The sequence below is a fragment of the Geotrypetes seraphini genome, chromosome 10 (genome assembly GCF_902459505.1).
Source record: "Geotrypetes seraphini chromosome 10, aGeoSer1.1, whole genome shotgun sequence".
Lineage (NCBI taxonomy): Eukaryota > Metazoa > Chordata > Amphibia > Gymnophiona > Dermophiidae > Geotrypetes > Geotrypetes seraphini.
This window is the reverse complement of record NC_047093.1, coordinates 121,592,223-121,611,507: the sequence shown is the minus strand read 5'-3', so window position 1 is coordinate 121,611,507 and position 19,285 is coordinate 121,592,223. Positions and strand designations below refer to the sequence as shown.

At 48.2% G+C, this 19,285-nt stretch overlaps 1 protein-coding gene across 2 annotated transcripts; it reads right to left on the bottom strand.

Moving 5' to 3' along the window:
* Positions 1–1,361: 1,361 nt before the first annotated feature.
* On the bottom strand, positions 1,362–19,218 carry TBC1D17 (TBC1 domain family member 17). 2 transcript variants are annotated; one of them, XM_033960783.1, is made up of 17 exons: positions 19,065–19,218; positions 18,127–18,225; positions 10,438–10,512; positions 10,163–10,283; positions 9,797–9,998; positions 9,199–9,310; positions 8,309–8,470; positions 7,998–8,129; positions 7,689–7,792; positions 7,458–7,552; positions 7,211–7,327; positions 6,997–7,097; positions 6,129–6,228; positions 5,904–6,001; positions 4,844–4,960; positions 4,654–4,740; positions 1,362–2,227 (listed from the first exon to the last, which is right to left on the bottom strand). In XM_033960783.1, the coding sequence occupies exons 1-17, from the start codon at positions 19,167–19,169 to the stop codon at positions 2,015–2,017; spliced, it is 2,040 nt and encodes a 679-aa protein (XP_033816674.1). In that variant the 5' UTR covers positions 19,170–19,218; the 3' UTR covers positions 1,362–2,014. The 2 variants fall into 2 exon arrangements, with proteins under 2 accessions (XP_033816674.1, XP_033816675.1); XM_033960784.1 differs by having other exon boundaries at positions 7,998–8,126.
* Positions 19,219–19,285: the final 67 nt, after the last annotated feature.

The following is a 19,285-nucleotide window of genomic DNA, read 5'->3' as shown; positions in this document are numbered from 1 at the left end:
TATTCAGTTTCCATGTTCGTTCTAAGGCTGTTCCATATATTTGTACCGAGTTTGATTTGGCCCAAATACATCATTCACATTCGGCCAGGGCTCTACTTCTTTCGGTTGGTTGACTTTACTCACAGAGGCACGCTTTATCCCCCTCAGCCATCAGGAGTTCTCTTACTTCTAGTTGGATCCGCAAAGGAAGACCCTCTCAATGTTTTGTCATTCCAAAATCTGACCACTGGAGAGAAGACAAGCTTCCAATCATCCTGGGATGATAAGCTGCATGGTCTAATATAGTTCTGGGAGAAACAGGATCAGCTTTTACTTCCTGCACCTTTCAAGCCTGATGTGACCTCTTAAGCCTGTTTCAAAAGAAAAGCTTTATAGAACAGCAAAACTCTGTTCAAAAAGCCTCACTTAGACAACCTGAGCAGGGTCTTGGGTTACACCCCGCACCAGAAAAGTTTGGGAGAAGCAGCAGTTAAGAGGGCTGCCGTTCCCAACACTGCTAACACCTTCTCTGATTTTGGCTGCCTATGCCCTCCCCCACCCCCAGCGAGAGCCACATGGATTAGAATTGGTTCAGGCACTCCACCAAAACCTCCGTGTTGCTGCTCCCACCTGAATAACCTACTGTGAGAAAGCTGAAAAGGCTGCAAAGCCGGTCTTCACGCTGCTCCCAGAGCTTAAAAGCCAGAAGTGCATGAAATTAGCCCAAACATGAGAAGCTTGAGGCAACCTGTGGATTAAAGAAGCTGAACACTCAAGTTCCCCTAAACTACGCTAAGTCAACACTACCTCCTCCCCATCCCCCTCCCCACAGTGTGGCTTACCTTCCAACGTTGAAGAAATGCTGAAGAGTTATTCTTAGAGAAATTCTGAAAGAGAAGGGGGTAGGGGGAGATGAGATTCCTCTGAAAATCTCCTCAAAAGGACAAAGCCTGTTTATTTTTAAGGGATCCCTGCTCAACTGGTCACCAGTTCTCCAAGTAGCCCAGAAGCCTGCTGAATAGACCAGCAAAGGAGACGGAGAAATCTCAATAGCTCAGAATGCCCGGTGTTCTTACAGAGTTAGAGGTGACAACAGTTAGTCTCTGTCTCCATCTATTGGCTAACGAACAGAGTGCATATGTTCTGGACTGGTCTGGTAAGGATGCTAAGGAAAGCATGTTCTACAACAAGTGATCCTTCTACGAGACTGAGGGAGCAGACTCAGTAGCAACACCATTAAAAAGGGTGATGGATGCATGGACATGAACAGAATTCAGAAAAGCCTGGGATTAGCTTAGAGGAGAGAGATCATCTAGGAAGGAACCCTTTCTGCTGGAATGCTCTGTTGCTTAAGAAAATGTGTCAAATCCAAACAGAGGACAGTAGTTTAAAAATGAGTTAGTGTTTATTGCACTGTACAAAGGAAGCCCATTCCAGGATCGTAGTCTTAAATCAAAATTCTGCTCCCCTCCACAAAGCAAAGCAAAGCTAAGCAGTCCCACCCACCGGCAAGTAAAACCGGCAGGACTGGTGAGAATCACTGTGCTGCAAGACAGGACCTTGGACACAAACACACATACATATACAGCATATGTAAAGTACAAAGAACAGAAAAGGCATTTAGAGGTGTTCCATGCAGTGCAGTGAAGTTCAAAAGTCAAGAAGGACGGCTCCCTGTAGAGCACGCTTTCTGAGCTGGGTCAGAAGTAGTTGCTCATCACTCGCCTTTCTCTTTGTGTTGAGTTGCTCATTCAGTCTTCTGAATGGTTAAAGTTAGCAAGTAAGCACTCCATGGTCCCGTAATGAGAGTCCATAGTCTACACTCATGCAGGGACAGAGAGCCACACGTAGGCTCTGTAGAACAGCACGGTCTTCCATTAGTTGGCTTTTCACTCTGCTGTAAGGCTGGAGGAGGAGGAGAGCCAAGCGCAGTCAGGAAGGTTCAGGATGAGAAGCTTCATAATGTGGTCATCCTCTTGATGCTGCTGAGCTGGCTAGGGAAGAGGAAGGAAGGAGAGCTGAAGGGCATGGAGGCTCAGGGCGACAGGCTCTGTGGTGTGGGAGTATCTTCTGGAGGAAGGATCTCGATGCTGCTATCAGGCTGGCTGGGGGACACGCTGTCTGTCAGCTCCAGCTCCTGAGTCTGACTGGGAGACAGCGGCTGTGGGGAGCCATCACTCTCCGTGCTGTGGGTTGGGGATTTGACCTTTGCAAGACCCAGAACTTCCTGAACGTTAAGAGGCAGTTCCTGGGAGTTGGTTTTATTTACAAAAGAGAGAGAGAGAAAAAATAATAAATAAAAAATAGAGAAAAAATATATTGACAAAGAAAATAGACAAATTTCTGTGAATGCTTATCCCTTGTCTAGTACAACCAACTCAATGCCCCACAATAGTTAACACATTTCTATGACTCTGTGAACCCCCACACAGCCTGACAGGGCTCCAGTGCAGGTTCTGCTCTGCCCAGCCCAGCTGGACCCTACATACACTACTCCAGGACATGCCTTGGCCTGCCATTACACTGCTACCTGGAAGGGACTGGTGCATCAGACTGACCTTTCTCTGGCACAGGGAGGCAGAAGGCTGGGGCCTCTGTTCCTTAGCTCTAATCTAATCTAAGACTTGGGTTTATATATCGCATCATCCCCAAAATTGGAGCTCGATTCGGTTAATATAAAGATGAAAACAAATTTATAGTTTTTTTAGATACAACTAGATGGAACATAAGTGTAGGCCAAATTTTAATACTACCTGAATTGGCAAGGATTGCTATTGGCGATATACCAAAGTTATTTTCCTAGCATTCGGCAATTGTCTAGATATTGTTGGAATAAGAAAGTTTTCAGAGTCTTTCGAAAGATTTGAAAGGAGGTAAGAATCCTGATAGAAGATGGAATTTTGTTGGGCTGCTTGAATTCGATTGGAATCACGGGTAACGTTTGGAAATGGTTTCAGGGCTTTTTGAAAAATAGATCTTACCAAGTATATAGTGGGGGCAAATATTCATTCTCATGGAGTAATCCATGTGGAGTACCAGAAGGCTCTCCATTATCGCCCATATTGTTCATTATCTCTATTGCCACACTGGTTTGAAAGTTAAATTTGATATCTATGCAGATTATATCACTATACGGATTCCAATGACATCATTTACAGCAGATATAAAATAAAAAATTAGATTTCATTTATTCTAGCTCAAATAGAACAATGGACCATTAAGTCCAAACTCAAACTTAATCCTGAAAAAAAACTAAGTTTTTTCTTGCTAGTCCTACCGATAAAATCAATGATAGAGTACTTTATCTTAATGACCAGAATTTACCGATAGCTACCTCCATTAAAATCTTAGAAGTAACGTGAGATCGTTATCTTACCTTAGAGGGTCATACGGATTTAATGATTAAAAAATATTTTGATAGAACAACTTTTAGGCAAATCTTCCATCCTGTCCAAAACACAGCGATCCGTCTGATCTTTGGTCTGAAGAAATATGACCATGTTAGCCCTTACTGTTGCAGTTTAAGTTCGGTTTGGCCCCAGTTTACCTTTCCTCTCATTTTGAATTGTATAGGTCTAATAAGATTACTCGAAGAAACTATCTGTTTGCTTATCCGACACTAAAATCTTGTTGCTAGAAGAGATTTTTTAGAAAAAAAACAAAACATTTGCATTCCAGGAAGGTAAAATGAATGCCTGGTTGAGTTCTATTATTCCTCAAGCTCAGTCTTATTATTCCTTCAGAAAGTTGTTGAAAACTTACCTGTTTGATAAATTTGTAACCTGATAATCTCTCTTCAATTGTTGTATTGCCCTGATATTTGTATTTTCACTGATTGTACAGTCTTCTTTGATGTGAACCGCCTAGAACTATGTGCTGTGGCGGTATACAAGAATAAAGTTGTTATTATTATTATTAAATCTATATATGTAAGATCGACAGAGGGGAAGGGGAGTTTATCTTGATGTATATTCCTAGCGTGACGGAGTCTTTGATCATTCAAAAATAGAGGAAGTAGGGGTTAAAAACTACACATGCACATTTTTACTGTATTCTCAGGGCGCCAATGAAGTTGATGCAATAAAGGAGACACATGGTCAGACTTTTTCTTTCCAATTTTGCAGCCATAGTCTGGATCAATTGAAGTCAATTTAAACTTCCCTTACTCAGATATAAAAACTGAATTACAGTAATCCAATTGAGCCAAAATGATGGCCTGAACTAATACTGTAAAGTGTTGCTGATGGAATAAATGTCTAACTTTCCTCAACATACATAGGTGGAAAAAAACATTTCTGTATTAAGTGATTAACTTGGTTCCCTGGAAGGTCTGAGCAGGCAATCTGTGTGCCTAAACACCACCACTACGTAACATTAATGCAGTCAGACCAGACACCCCGATACCACATGGGAAGGGCCAGGAAAAGCTCTCAGGATGCCTGAAATTGCTCCAGTCAGGGTAAAACTTGCACAAGGTTTGCAAGGGAAAGGAGTCCTCTCTGGGGAAGATAGAGGTCTCAGGGGCAGAGCAGGCAATGACAACAAACTCTGTGACCCTCTGCAGTCACTCCTACGATTTCTTCTCAGCTAAACTTACCACCCACCCGAATCCGTCACATTAAGTCACAGAAAGCCCCACAGCAGAATTCAAGAGGCAGCAAAACAGTCACTTACCTGACAGGCTGTCAGCTGCCGATGAAGAGCTTCAGCGCGGCACAAAACGTCCTCCATGCTCACCCTCATACTCAGTTCGTTAATATGCTGCAAAAACAGAAAGAAAGCAAACTCAGTGCGATAAGGAGAGGTGACCAGGCAACGCCATCAAAGAGGATTCGGGAGAACCGGAAACTGAGTTATCCTGTACCTTCAAAATCTCATTAAACCCATAATCAGAGCTCATCAGGGCTTCTCGCTCAGAGTCCAGGATGCCGCAGGCCACCAGCAGGTGAAAATTGGGTCCGGGGAGACCTGTCCATAAGACCTATCGATGCAATAGAAAAGAAAAAAAGAGTGTCAGTCTCTGAGACAATGTGCATATTTTCACTCACCCACCAGAGAGGTTTTATCAGGGCTGCCAGATGGGCTTTTAAAACCACTTTCCATTACATCAACTTGGAAGTTTGAACTCTCTCAGTACTTCTGCCAAGTTCCTGACTGTAGAGAACGATATGGGACAGAATTTGTCCCTGTCACCGCAGTTAACCACAGGAAACCATCCCTGTGTCATTCTCTAAGGAGAGAGGGAAGAATCAGAGTATGAATGGGCCCAGCCACTGATGAATGCTGGTGTAGAAGGACTCAGGTTGAAATAGACACTAAAGAATGACACGAGATGGTTTCCCGCGGTTATCTGCAGGGACGGGGACAGTGACAAATTCTAGAGAATGACAGTGACAAAATTTGTCCCCATCCCCGTGAATAACCGCAGGAAACCACCCCCATGCCATTCTTTAAGGAAAGCGGGAAGAATCAATAGTATGAATGGGCCCAGCCACTGACAAATGCTGATGTAGAACGACTGAGGTTGAGATAGACGCTAAAGAATGACACAGGATGATTACCCACAGTTATCCACGGGGACAAGGACAGGACAAATTCTGTTTCCATGTCATTCTCTAGAGCACCCGCTAACTTTTTGTGATATCCGGTGGCAGGTCGAAGCCTTTAAGGATTTAGAATGGCACCGACCTTGATTAAAATTCAAGCAGTTGTCAAAAGTCCATTTTTTGCCTAAGCATTTGGGGTACCAGAGGTGTCCCACTTGCATGGTTTGGTGTATGTGATGGCTTTTTTAAAACTATATTGTAAACTGCTGAGATATTTTGGGTTCTAATAAAACTAAACTAGGTGCCTCCTACACTCCACGGTATCCGCACATGTGACAAGTTGACCATGCTCAAAGAAAGCAAAGCCTAAAGCTTTACCTCCCACAGCTGCAACACATCTGGGAAGGAGAATTCCCGCTTAAACCAGATAAGGAGCCATCGGAAGCAGAAGCAGAGGGTGCCCGACTCCTTGGCATCTGTGAAGAAATTGAACATGCACAGTCAGAGTGCTAGAGATGGACACAGGGGTAGCGAGAAGGCAGGTTGATGTGGGAGGGACTGGCCTTGGGGGGGGGGGGGGCTTGCAGTAGAATACAGACATACCCAGGAAGTCACACAGCGCCGGATCCAACACACGGAGCAACAGGCCCAGCTGAAGCAGCTGCCTCTTCATGCCTTCCTGGCTCTCTTCAAAGTTATGGTGCTGAAAGAGAAGAAAGTCTAGTCAGGTAGCTGGAAATTTCCAAAAGGCCCACAGAGATGGGATGAAGATTTGTGTGCCTGCTGTGCCCTGGTCACTGGTACTGCATCTGGCAGGTCCTGGAAGCCCTGGTGCAAGAGGGTCATTGCAAGGTTACACAGGGTTATCACTTAGGAACCCTGTGCTCTGGGCTCCGTCTGTTCTACTGGTACTAGGATTTGCCAACTGGGAAGTACAGAACCACCCAGAAAATCAGGACTCTGATCTCTAGAGAATCCTCCCCATTAAACAGTCCATAACTTCTCTCCCGTTTGTTTGAGAGTTGAATCTTTAGCATGTCACCATGCTTTCTTTTTGATGGCCCATGTGTATGTGGCTGATCGGTGAGCCAGAGAACTGGGTTGTTACAATCTCCTCTTATGATCAAATTTCATCTGTAAGTGATATTTTTAGGAACCACATGAATCTCAGGGATTTTTTTTTTTTTTTTTTTGGGGGGGGGACTTACAGTGTCCCCAGAAACACTCAGGGGAATATTTGCCCAGAAGCAAGCGGGACCCCAGCTGGTGGATGGAAGATTTCCAGATCAAAAGCAAGCCTGAAGGTGCAAAGGTGGCATGTGTAGGGCTTGAAGGGACCTTCCAAATGACCAAGGATTTAACAGTGAGAGGGTGTTGGGGGCCTTACATGGCCCCCATACAATGCAGAGACTGTAGTAATGCCCTCTAATGGGGTGCTATACCCTGAGAGCACTGTGCCCTGTCCACTCACCACCAGTTCCATGAAAGCAGAGAAGCACCAGAAAGCGTCCACCTCATTCTGCATCACGTACAGGATTGGCGAGAGCAGGTCGCTCATTCCCTGCACATACCCTGCAAGAAAAGTCACGCTGTGAGAGAGAGGTGGAGGGCTTGCAAGGGACAGTCCCAACTATCATTTAGTAAGCAATGTATAACATCCATTACACAGCCAGGGGATCTCTCACCCAGATCAAAGTTAAACATGCAGTAGGTCATGAGTACATCGTTGAGAAGCACGAGACCCGGATTACTGCTTCCCTCGTAGAACTTGTTATTACGATCAGTTCGGCTAACATCTCTCTCTGAAAGAAATACAAGGGGCGAGGACAATGAGAAAACTGAAAAAAAAAACCCATGTACCGCAAATCCCCCTCCCTCACCTATGACTGCATCGAGAGTAACTCCAAAGTCCCCTCTTCCGCCCTCCCTCACCTATGAGGCTGCGGTATCCTCGAAGCAATGAGTTCCTCTTCTCCTGATCTTCAGACACCGACTTCCACTGCAGCTTCATACGGAAATATTCATCACTGAGGAGAGACAAATGGGCATGTTCCTGTGTATATACCTCTTGCTCACCTCCTGCCCTCCACCTCTCAAGCGCCCCGCACTGGTGCAAAGACAGACACAGCCTCAGAGATCCCATATGCTAAAAATAGTACTCACGTCTTCCTTCTCAGCAGTGCCTTGCGCTCTTCGGATGTGCTCTCCCAGGGGTAAAAGCCTAGTAAAAACTTCCACACATCCTTCCGCAGACCAGGACTCAAACCCTGTCAAAGAGGCAAGATGACAACTCAGGGCCATTCAGCTGAAAAGTAAACCTATCCCTGAAGGACAGTCAGCTCGACAGGAAATGACAAGTATCAGAAGAGAGAAAAAGAAGCCAGGCCTCCAGACAAAGGTACATAGGAAGAGACGACTCAGTGCTCACTGCCATGGTGTGCGAGGGAGACCAGACAGGAGATCCGTGCCTACCCCAGCAAATATGCGTTTCTTCAGGTCCTCCACGCCACTGACTCTGCCATCTGCATCCACAAGCTTTTCCCATTCCTGCTCCGTCACTGCCAGCTGACGCTCAACACTTGGTCTCTCGCCCAGGTCAGCCTGCTACAGCACCCAACAAGATCATGACAGGGAAAAATACTACAATTTCCACCACCTCAACATCAAATTATACTATAGCGCCACTGCACACCAGCCTGCTTACCCTCCTCCCTCCCTCCTTTGATCCCCTTGGTCTCCTTTTTCCCCACTCGCAACCCCATCGTTTCTCTGATCATGCTTACACAGGTGATGACCTCAAACCCTGGCTCATCCTCCAGCCCTGTGGCCATCTCTGACAGTGGCCTCTGATGGGACCCTTCATGTGGCTTGAGAGCTCCACGGAAGAAGTTGGTGACCTTAGAAAAGCTTCCAAAGGTGGCAGAATAGGGGTCTTGTAAGAAGCGCTGTAACCACAAGCGGAGAGGAAAAACTGAGGCACACAAAGGAGAATATTTACAACAGAGACCAAAACAACAAGGACAGAAAACATATAAACCATGTGAGGGGCAAACAGAGGAGGCGCAACACAAAACGAAAAAAACTTAAGCATGGCGGGCACAGCCCTGGCCACCTTGTTGCGGGTCTTTTTCTGCTGTCATTTACTGTGTCTAAAAATTAGAGAATAGTACTAAAGCAAGACCCAAGATGCAACATGGCCGAAGACGCAGCCACACGTGTGTCCATGTAATGGGGGAGGGGGAGATTCTGCACAGACATGTCAAAACAACAGAATATAATCTTAGTTTGACGAATACTGAGAATGCGTTAATGTAGAAAACGCTCTCCTAGGACAAGTTCTCACCCCTCTTCCCAGCTTCTGCCCCCCCCCCCCCTTTGCTGGATCAATCCTTTCACCCAGGGAATATCTTCCACTCGTCCACTTTCCAAACTCAGCTTCCAGCTTTCTTGTCCTCAGCCCACCCTTACTTCCTAATCTTCCCAAGCCTCGGCTCAACTCTCCACCTGCCTCCCCTTCCCCATGGGGGCACAATGCAGCAACCCCCACAGGCTCAGGCTTCCAGCCCACAAAGGCCAGTGCTCTTATTGCCATCTCCTGGTCCCTGCAAATAATTTAACCTTTGCATTCTCTACACCAGGCCAGAAGATCCACACAAAACGCATGTGCACTCACCGACACCAGGTGGGAAGAATTATCATCGAAGAGCTGGAGTTCATCAAAGGAGTGAGAAAGAGCGTAAGAATCATGGGAGTAAACCAGGTACAGACGGGAGTCTTTGGGAGAGCTGTGGCAAGAGAAACAGATGCTCGGTGTCACCAGCCCAGAGAGCAACAGAAGATGCTATCTCCTATCGTAACATAACATAAAATTTTATTTATATACCGCAATACACCATGAAGTTCGATGCGATTAACAGGGGTAAGATAGAGGATCATGCATAATTAAAATACCTTAAAATTCATACGATCTGGGTGATAATGAAAATAAAACAGTAGACCTCCACTTCCCTTCTCTCTCATCCACTTCTTCCACCCCCAACTTATGCAAAGCATAAAAACAGAAGCAACAGCCATGGAGGCCCCAGTCAGCACAGGGGTGTCAATGTGCACTCACAAACCCGACAACCAGTCCTGTGAACATTCATTGACACACAGGCCCCATGCTAGCTGCCTCTACTGGGCAGCTCCGTTTCTGTGACTGCACTGGGGAACCGTTGCTCTAGAGTGTGCTCCCTTCCTCCCTCCAAACAGCGCCCCTCTTTCACACTCACATGGCCAGGATCACATATTTGGAGAGGGCCTTCAGAAGTGCTTTGGTACCCCCATGGTGAAAGTGTAGGGCCTGAATGGACACACCATCCCTGGTCATGAAAATGAGATAGGACCAGCCAAGGCCCGGCTTATTCTTCCGGATGGACTTCAGCTCCGACAAGCTGAGGGAGAAGGCCCACTTTCCACGGTGCCCAACCTTCACTGCAAGGCAAGATACACAAAATAAATTGCGGATTCCACAGAGCGAAGAAAGGTGCCATCGACAGAGCAGGTGGCTTCCTGCACACCAGCTCCGTCTGCATTTTTTCCAAACATTCACTCTATCCATCAAACTTTTGCAACATTCCTCACTGAAACCCAGCTACCTGGGGTCTCCTCCGAAGAACGGGTCCTCGTCCCCACGGTGCTGATCACAGCCCAGTCTGGTTCATAGCCTGGGTCATAAAAATCTTCCTCTGCACGGCACGCCACATTCCCAGGGGACTCCTGCAGAAGAACACAAAATAAAGTCATAAGAAAGGGCTTTTGGGGGCACTGAGAGGGATGCAGTGCCACTGCAGTAAAAAGAGATTTTACCAGGAAGCAATAGGGAGACTGGGATTAGTTTAAGGAAGTGGTACTGGCATGTCTGTAAGGTCACCTTTTTGGAGTAGACAATCTGGGGTGCATCACCGATCTCATCCACCGGCGTCCACTGTACGACCACATCCGAGGCCTGAGAGTGGTGAACAGTGAGGAAAAACACAGCATTACCAATCCCATCCAAAACACCCCAGCACTCCTCCCTTTCCATAGTTTTAAAAATTTTACAGAAAACCTGAAAAGAAATACATGATCGTATCTGAACAGGAAGGTCATTCCATAGTGCAGTCAATAGAAAGGAAAAGGATCGAGCAATTTTGCCGGTTGATCGAGAGCCTTTGACCAAAGGAAAATATAACATTTCTTAATCAGGTGGAAAGAGAATAATGATGGGAAAGAAAGAGAAGAATCTAAAATGATTCCCAATACTCTAGAGGAAAACTCTACTGGTAGAACCTGTCTATTCATGACCCCGTCTCTCCAGCTCTGGCTGCTGTACACTGTCTACCCATCCGGAAACGTTGCATCTTTAAAGCTCTTACACTAGCTTTCAAATTCTTTGTCAAAATGGGCCCATCCTACATGGCAAAAAAAACCAAAACAGTCTACACTCCAAACCGACCCCTACAATCACAAACAGAGAGAAGATTGTCCACCCCACTGGCACGAACCCTCCTTCTGGAAAGAGCTCACAAACACTCCTACTTATACTTCCTATCCAAATTATGGAACGCAATCCCACCAACCATCAGATCACTGATAGGCCTACTAAACTTCAAGAAAGCAATAAAAACCCACCTTTTTACCTCACTCTCTTGAACACACCCCTAACTTCTATTTTCTACCCCAGCAAATTTATCCTGCCCTCCACTTGACTTACAGGTGAAACTAAGCCCCTAGTCGCACACTCGGTGCTAAACGATGCAAGATCTCTTATCTCCCTACTACATGTACCTTCACTAAGAAGGCCTAAAATTGTCCTATACTTTGAATGTAGTGTATTTCTAGCTGCTATACTTATAGGGCCTAAATTGTCCTATACTTTGAATGTAGTGTATTTCTAGCTGCTATACTTATAGGGCCTATCGTCTACCATGCTACTGTGCTCAGCCCTCAAACCATGTATTCATTTCTACATGCAGTTCATAATTATTATCCCTCTGTTGCTGTTCTCCCCTTAATCGGTAGTTCTGTATATCTGACTAAATAAACCAGTATTAAGTGTAACTGTGCTTGGAATATTTACAAATTCGGGACCAAACCAAAGCAAGCCTGGCTGCCGTAAGAACCAGCCTGCAAAAACTAATCTCCCCATCTTCCCTTCTTATTCCATTTATGATCTGAAGAGTTGTCCAGAAAGAGAAAAAAAAACCTTTTCCTTCTAACCCTTCTGTTATATGCTGACAATTTTATTAAACAGAACCTGCCCCAGGGCCAGTCCCCAAGACGCTCCACTAATCTCTGCTCTCTCCTCAGACTGAATTCTTCAGCACTGCTCTCTGTTTATCTAAACCTGCCCCGGTCTGCTCAGGTTATTACACATGTGCCGTGTGCACACATTGTCAAAAGCGTTGCTGAAATCCAAGTAAATCACATTCAGCTACTGCCCTGGATCCTTGTCTCTAGCCATCCACAGGAAGGAGAAATTAGGTTCTTACCTGCCTCTCCAGACCAGCATAGGTTAATCTTACAAGCAGGTATACATCTCATCATGACCAGCAGATGGAGACTGAGACAAAACTCTGGAACTGTACATGTCATGTGACCCCCTCCCTAATTACCTCAGTCTGCCGAATAGCCGAGCAGAAGTAAGAACTATATACAGAAAAACAAACACGACTACGAACAGGAGTATCAACACATAAAAACAGGAACGCTGTTGGAAAATTCAAAGGAACAAATGTAAATAGCAAAGGTCCCCATAGCTCACCAGCTACGCCAGCCAAGCCGCAGCCGCTGTTCTTAATCTCCCTGGCCCTAGAAAAATACTAGAAACCGATCGAAAAATGAAAATCTGCATGCAATAACAGGACAATTGACAGGGTGGGGTCCTATGCCGGTCTGGAGAGGCTAAAAGAAAGTAAATTAGCAGGTAAGAACCTAATTTCTCCTTCTTTAGCAACTCTCCAGACCAGCATAGGTTAATCTTACAAGTGGGACATACCAAAGCAGTCCCCATCATGGGTGAGACCCCCGAAGGGCCGACACCAGAACACGCTCACCAAACACCGCATACCGACACGCCTGAATGTCCACACGGTAGTGTCTGACAAAGGAATATAGAGAAGACGAGACCGCCGCCTTACAAATATCCACTGAGGCACCAGTGAAGACTCACCCCAAGAAGTTGCATGACCCTGAGTGGAGTGAGCCTTGAGAAATTCCAGAAGTCTTTTTCTGAAGAAGATAAGCGGAAGCAATAGTCTCCTTGATCAAGCGCGCAATGGTAGCCTTGGAAGTGCCATCTCCCCTACAAGGACCCACTAGAAGGACAAAAAGATGATCTGATTTCCTGATCTCCTGGGTCCTCCGCAAAGTAGACGTGAAGGACCCGACCAACATCCAATTTGCGCAACTGTTTCTGCTCAGAAGAACTTGTCCGACTACCCAGGACCAGGAGGACCACAGACTGATTGATATGAAAAGGAGAAACTACCTTTGGCAGAAAGAAAGAAACAGGCCTCAACAAGACCCTCTCCCTAGAAAACTTGAGGAAGGGAGACCTACAAAAGAGAACCTGCAGCTCCGAAACATGTCTAGCAGAAGTAATTGCCACTAAGAAGACCGCCTTAAGAATAAGGTTCTTCAACGAGCAGGCGCTCTAAAACTCAAACGGGGGTAGGGGGGTAGGGGAGGGGGGTGCACAAGCCCAGACACGACCAGATTCAAATCCCAAGAGGAAACAGACAGTCGCACAGGAGGCTTGAGCAACTTGGCCGCCTGCAAGAAGCGAACGACATCAATGGCAGTCAGAATGGCAGAATGGCAGAATGGCAGTCAGACACTGACCCCATAATAAGCCACAAAAGGCTAAAAGGGCCACAAGCTGAACCCGGAGAGAAGACCAAGCCAGGCCCCTGTCCAGGCCATCCTGCAAGAACTCTAAGATGTTAAGCAGGCAAGCACGAAAAGCGACCACCCCTCAAATATACGCCAAATTCGCACATAAGCCCGAGAGGTGGAAAGTCTGCGACACCCCAAGAGAATGGAGATCACTTTATCTGAATACTCCTTCTTACCTAGGCGTTCCCTTTCAACAGCCAAGCCATAAGACAAAAGGGACCCGGATTGAACATGGGAATAGAGCCCTGAGTCAGAAGATCGGGCGAAAGAGGCAGAGGAAGAGGATCCAACACCAGATGCCGCACCATATCCACATACCATGGGCGTCTGGGCCAATCCAGAGCCACCAGAACCACAAGACCCGGATGACGAACAATGCGGAGAAGAGCTCTGCCCACTAATGACCACGGAGGGAACATATACAACAGCCCCTCCGTTGGCCATGGTTGAGCATCCAGACCCTTGGCCTGACCGTTTCTGCGACGACTAAAGAAACGTAGTGTTTTGGCGTTGACCTCTAGGGCCATCAGGTCCATGAGGGGCTGACCCCAAGTCTGCACGATCAACTGAAAAGCCATGTGGCTTAGACACCACTCTCTGGTAATCTAACACGTGACGACTGAGGAAGTCCGCTTGAACATTGTCCACTCCGGCCATGTGGGAGGCCGAGATGTCCTGAAGATGCGACTCTGCCCAGATCATAAGCAGAGCTGCCTCCTGCGCCACATGAGTGCTTTTGGTGCCCTCCTGACAACTGACATAGGCCACCGCCGTGGCATTATCTGACAGAACCCGGACCGACTTGCCCATCAAGGAGTGGAAGGCTAACAGCGCCAGATGGATGGCTCTGGTCTCCAGAACATTGATTGACCAGGACGCCTCTTCTGTGGACCAGGTGCCCTGAGCTGAGTGATGTAGACACTGAGCTCCCCAACCGAGAAGACTGGCATCCGTGAGAAGCACCATCCAGTGTGGCTGATCCAGACTCATCCCTTGAACAAGATGGGAATCCTGGAGCCACCAATGAAGACTGCAGCGAGCCAAGCCCCGCAGAGGAACAGAGTGATCTAGACTAAGGCTCTGGGATGACCACCTCCGAAGCAGGGCATACTGAAGAGGACGCATGTGGGCCCAAGCCTACTTCACCACGTCGAGAAAAGCCAGGATTTCCCCCAAGACTTGGAGGAAATTCTGTGCCCGAGGACACCGGAATGCCATAAGCAGGCGAAGCTGAGATTGTAATTTGCTTACCCAGGCCTGTGGGAGGAAGACCTTCCCCAAGGAGGTGTTGAACACAACCCCAAGACACTCTAGGCGCTGCGAGGGGGCCATCCGGCTCTTGGCAAGGTTGACAACCCATCCCAGTGACTGCAGGAACTCCGCTACCCGAGCTGTAACCCGGCTGCTCTCCTGGAAGGACTTCGTGTGAATCAACCAGTCATCCAGGTAAGGATGCACCTGAATGCCTCTGTCTGCAAGGCCACTGCAACAACCACCATAACCTTGGTGAACATCAGGGGAGCTGTGGCCAAACCAAAAGGGAGTGCACAGAACTGAAAGTGCTGGCCCAAGATCGTAAAATGAATGAAGCGCTGATGGGAGGGCCGAGAGGCTAGATACTTCCCCAGCTGAACCACCAGAATCACCGATCGCAGTGTCTTCATATAAAAAATGGAACTCTGAGAGCCCTGTTGACCCCCTTCCAATCTAAGATGGGCTGAAAAGTCCCCTCTTTCTTGGGCACCACAAAGTAAATCAAATACCTGCCGGTGCCAGACTCCTGAGGGGGCACTGGAACCACAGCTCTGAAATCTAGCAATCCTTGAAGGGTCTGGCGAAAAGCCTGCTTCTTCCACTCGGCGTGACAAGGAGAAGCTAGAAAATGATCTGGCAAGGAACGGGCAAATTCTAGATCATAACTATCCCGATTCACCTCCAGGACCCACTGAACGGATGTGATCTCTGACCATTTGTGAGAAAACCCGCGCAGCCGGGCACCCACTGGAACCAGAGGGGGTGCCGGCAAGGAGTCATTGGGCAGCACGGGCTGCAAGGGAAGCAGTTGCGGGATTCCCAGCCCCTCCCCCCGATGGGCTCCCCGAAAGGACTGCATATGCTGAAACGCCCCCAGGAAAACCCAGAAGATGGGAAGGTAGCAGCCCCATGCCCAGGGCAGAACCTGCGGAAATCCAGCAGACGCCCCCTAGCAGTGCCTCTTCTAACCGTCTGGCGGACACGGTCCTTAGGCAGGTAGGGCACCTTAGAATCTGTCAAAGTCTGTAACAACTTATCTAAATCCTCTCCAAACAAAAAGACCCCCGAAAGGCCCAGGATTTCCTCTAAAGTCTTGGAAGCTGCATTCGCCGATCAAGCGCATAGCCACAAGATATGACGCACGGCCACTCCATATGCCATTGACTTGGCAGAGGACCACACCAAGTCATAGAGGGTGTCGGAGAGGAACAAGGCCACCTTTTCAATCTTCACGACCTCTTGATCCACCAAGGATCAATCATCAGACTCAGTCAAGAATACGCTCGGCTCACTGAAACACGGCACAAGCCAAGAGCCCCCCCACAAATAGCCATCTGGACCCCAAGACAGACATTAAAATTCTGTTTAAGGAAAGCCTCCAATTTACGCTCCTCAAAATCACGTAAGGCTGAACCGCCCTCTACGGGCACAGTATGCCGCTTTGAAACAGCAGAGATCACCGCATCTACCACTGGCGACTTCAAGGTAGCCCTATCCCCCTCCGGGATGGGATACAAATGAGCCATGGAGCGCGAAAACCAAAATGGCTCCTCTGGCATATTCCACTGCGCCAGAACAATATCCTGAATTTCCTGATGCATAGAAAAAGAGCGGGACGCCGGGAGGATCCCCTGAAGGGGGTCCCCAACCCGCAGGGTCTCAGGTGGCACGTCTCATCAAAACTTAAAACCGAGATCTGCTGAATCAAAACTGGGAGCTCGTTTCTGTGAAAAAGTGCACCGCGGACACCTCCTTGCTGGTAGTCGGAAAAAACAAGGCCCTGCTACCAGCGGCCGTCCCCTCAAGAGGATCCTGGAGGTCCTCCCCCAAGGGTCCAGTTCCTCATCCAGACCTCATCAGACCACAAGTCTTTGTTCCATGCCACCCACGGGAGCTTGAATGAGGGAGGAGGAGGAGATGTGAAAGTAGTAGAGGAATACAAAGCCAAAGAGGGTGCAGGGGGCACAACCTCCCCCGAAACCCCCGAGCCAACTGCAAAACCCCAGGCCATGTGAAAATAAGCTCAGCATAAATTTTAAAAAATAAATTGGGGGAAAAAAACCCCGGCAGCCCCATGGGACCGCCTGCCCGAGCAGGGGTCCCAGCTGAAACCTGATCCTGAGCAAATGGAGGGTTTATTGCTTAAAAATGGCAAAGTTCCTGCCAAAAATAAACCATCCAGGGCCTGTAGCGGCTGGGAAGCCTGAACTGTCAAAGCCGTTAAAGCAGGCAAAAGTCGGCATCAGCTGAGAGAAAAAAAAACAGCTGATAAGAAATCCCTAGCCACGCCGTTGGCGGCTGAGGAAATCCCTCCATGGGCGGCAGGGGAAGACCGGGCTTCCCTGCAAACCGTTGTCGGCTCGCAAGGCACTAGCAGCGGGGAGCACTGGACACCAGCACCCGCTGCCGACGAGCCTCCTCCAACGCACCAGCCCAAACAGCTGTTTTCAGGCTGGTTGCGAGTGCCTCGCGTCTGGACCAAATTGTGCACCTCTTCCCCTGAGAAGTGCTCAATTGGTCCATACGCGACCTAGCTAGAAGAAAAGTGCTGGTTAGTTGAAAAATACAGTAATTTACAGCAAATTTAAAGGGAAAGCAACCCTTCAGACCGACACTACCTCAGGATTTTTTTTTTTTTCACAGAACAGACTCCACTGGCTCTCTAGGGGGTAAGACTTACTGTTGAGGCACCTCTAGAAAAATGTTGGGAAGTGGAGGAAAGGGGAGGGGGAGGAACCGAGCTCGAGATCCACCAGGTTTGACACCCCCAAGGTCAGACAAAACCCCAAATAGGGTCTACCCAAGCTCAGTCCGGCAACAAAAGGACAAAAATTCCTAAACAAATTCCAACAGCCCTACCAAGGGCGATGGGTACAGCTCACCACACCTGCTGGAGACTGAAAGAAGCCTGAGGTAATTAGGGAGGGGTCACATGATATGTACAATTCCAAAGTTTTGTCTCAGTCTTCACCTGCTGGTCATGACGAGATATATACCCGCTTGTAAGATTAACCTATGCTGGTTTGGAGAGTTGCTAAAGAATCAGATTTGCTTGATGCTTCTCGCTCTGGTAAAACTGTGCCTCTCCAGATCCTTCAGCTCTCACTAAATATATTTGCCGGAGTGCAGAACACATAACCCAAATGAGTGGTGATGGATGCTGAAGTCCAGAGAAAAAAGTGTGTGCAGGGCGAGAGCTGGTTCAGAGTCTTAGCTAGGGCAAAAATATTGATCAATATCTTTTCAGGAGCCCCAGCTGCAGCATAGAAGAATAAATAAATAAATATTTCTGAAATTCCCAACTGCTTGCAATTATGGTAGCTACCACCTTACACAATTACAGAAGTCCAAGTTCAGGTTATGGTGTGAAATCAAACAGGTTATCAAACTGTAACCATTACTCTCAGCCTGGAAGAGCAGGAGTTTCTACCTTCTCAATAATGCGAATAAGTCCGGGGATTAGCGAGTCCTGGTCCTGCTGTCTCTTAGCATTGGTGTGGAGGAACACTCCATCCTTCTCAAAAACCACCTGGAGAAATAAAAATATTACAATGGCTGATGTGGCAACAGTTGGGCAGCAGGAACCCTAAACTTTGAGGCTGCTTCCTTGCCTGACAACGGGCACCAGATACCGGGAGTTTACAACCTCCAAGCTATTCCCACTCAGATATTCAGGACCCCTAGCACCCACAAGCAGACTCCCTTCCTGTTTCCAACATACTCCCCCCAGACTGGGGGAGGGGTTGCTTTGATTTCTACAGCTTTGTTCCTGGAAAGATATCTGAATCAGGGTAGGAAAAAAAAAAAGACACCCCCCCCATTCTGCCTCTCTCCCTTCCCTCCCCCATTCTATCCTCATTCGTGCCTCCTTCTCCCTCACCCCCATTGTACCCTCATTCCTGCCTCCCCATTCTACCCTCATTCCTGCCTCCTTCTCCCTCCCCCCATTCTGCCCTCATTCCCCCTCCCCCATTGTACCCTCATTCCTGCCTCCTTCTCCCTCCCCCCCATTCTGCCATTCCTGCCTCCTCCCTCCCCCCATTCTGCCCTCATTCCAGCCTCCTTCTCCCTCCCCCCATCCTGCCCTCATTCCCCCTCCCCCATTGTACCCTCATTCCTGCCTCCTTCTCCCTCCCCCCCATTCTGCCATTCCTGCCTCCTCCCTCCCCCCATTCTGCCCTCATTCCAGCCTCCTTCTCCCTCCCCCCATCCTGCCCTCATTCCCCCTCCCCCATTGTACCCTCATTCCTGCCTCCTTCTCCCTCCCCCCTTTCTGCCCTCATCCCTCCCTCGACTTTTTGCCTTTTTCCCTCCCTCCACTACTTCCAGGTCCTCTTCCCCCTCTCCCTTATCCCTCTCTTCACTCACCTTCTCACAAGACTCCATCCCCACCACAACACCAGGGCAGGCCCCGCCTCCCCCAACGTCACTTCCGCACCAAGGGCCGCCGGAGCAGGTCACACGCTCTGTCATGGCAACGCCAACGTCCGTCCCACCCCTTACGTGCTCGGCCGCTCCTCCAGGCCCCGCCTCTAAACCCACCTCGTCCGTCTCGCCGCTGCGCGTACAGGCCCCGCCCCACCATCTTT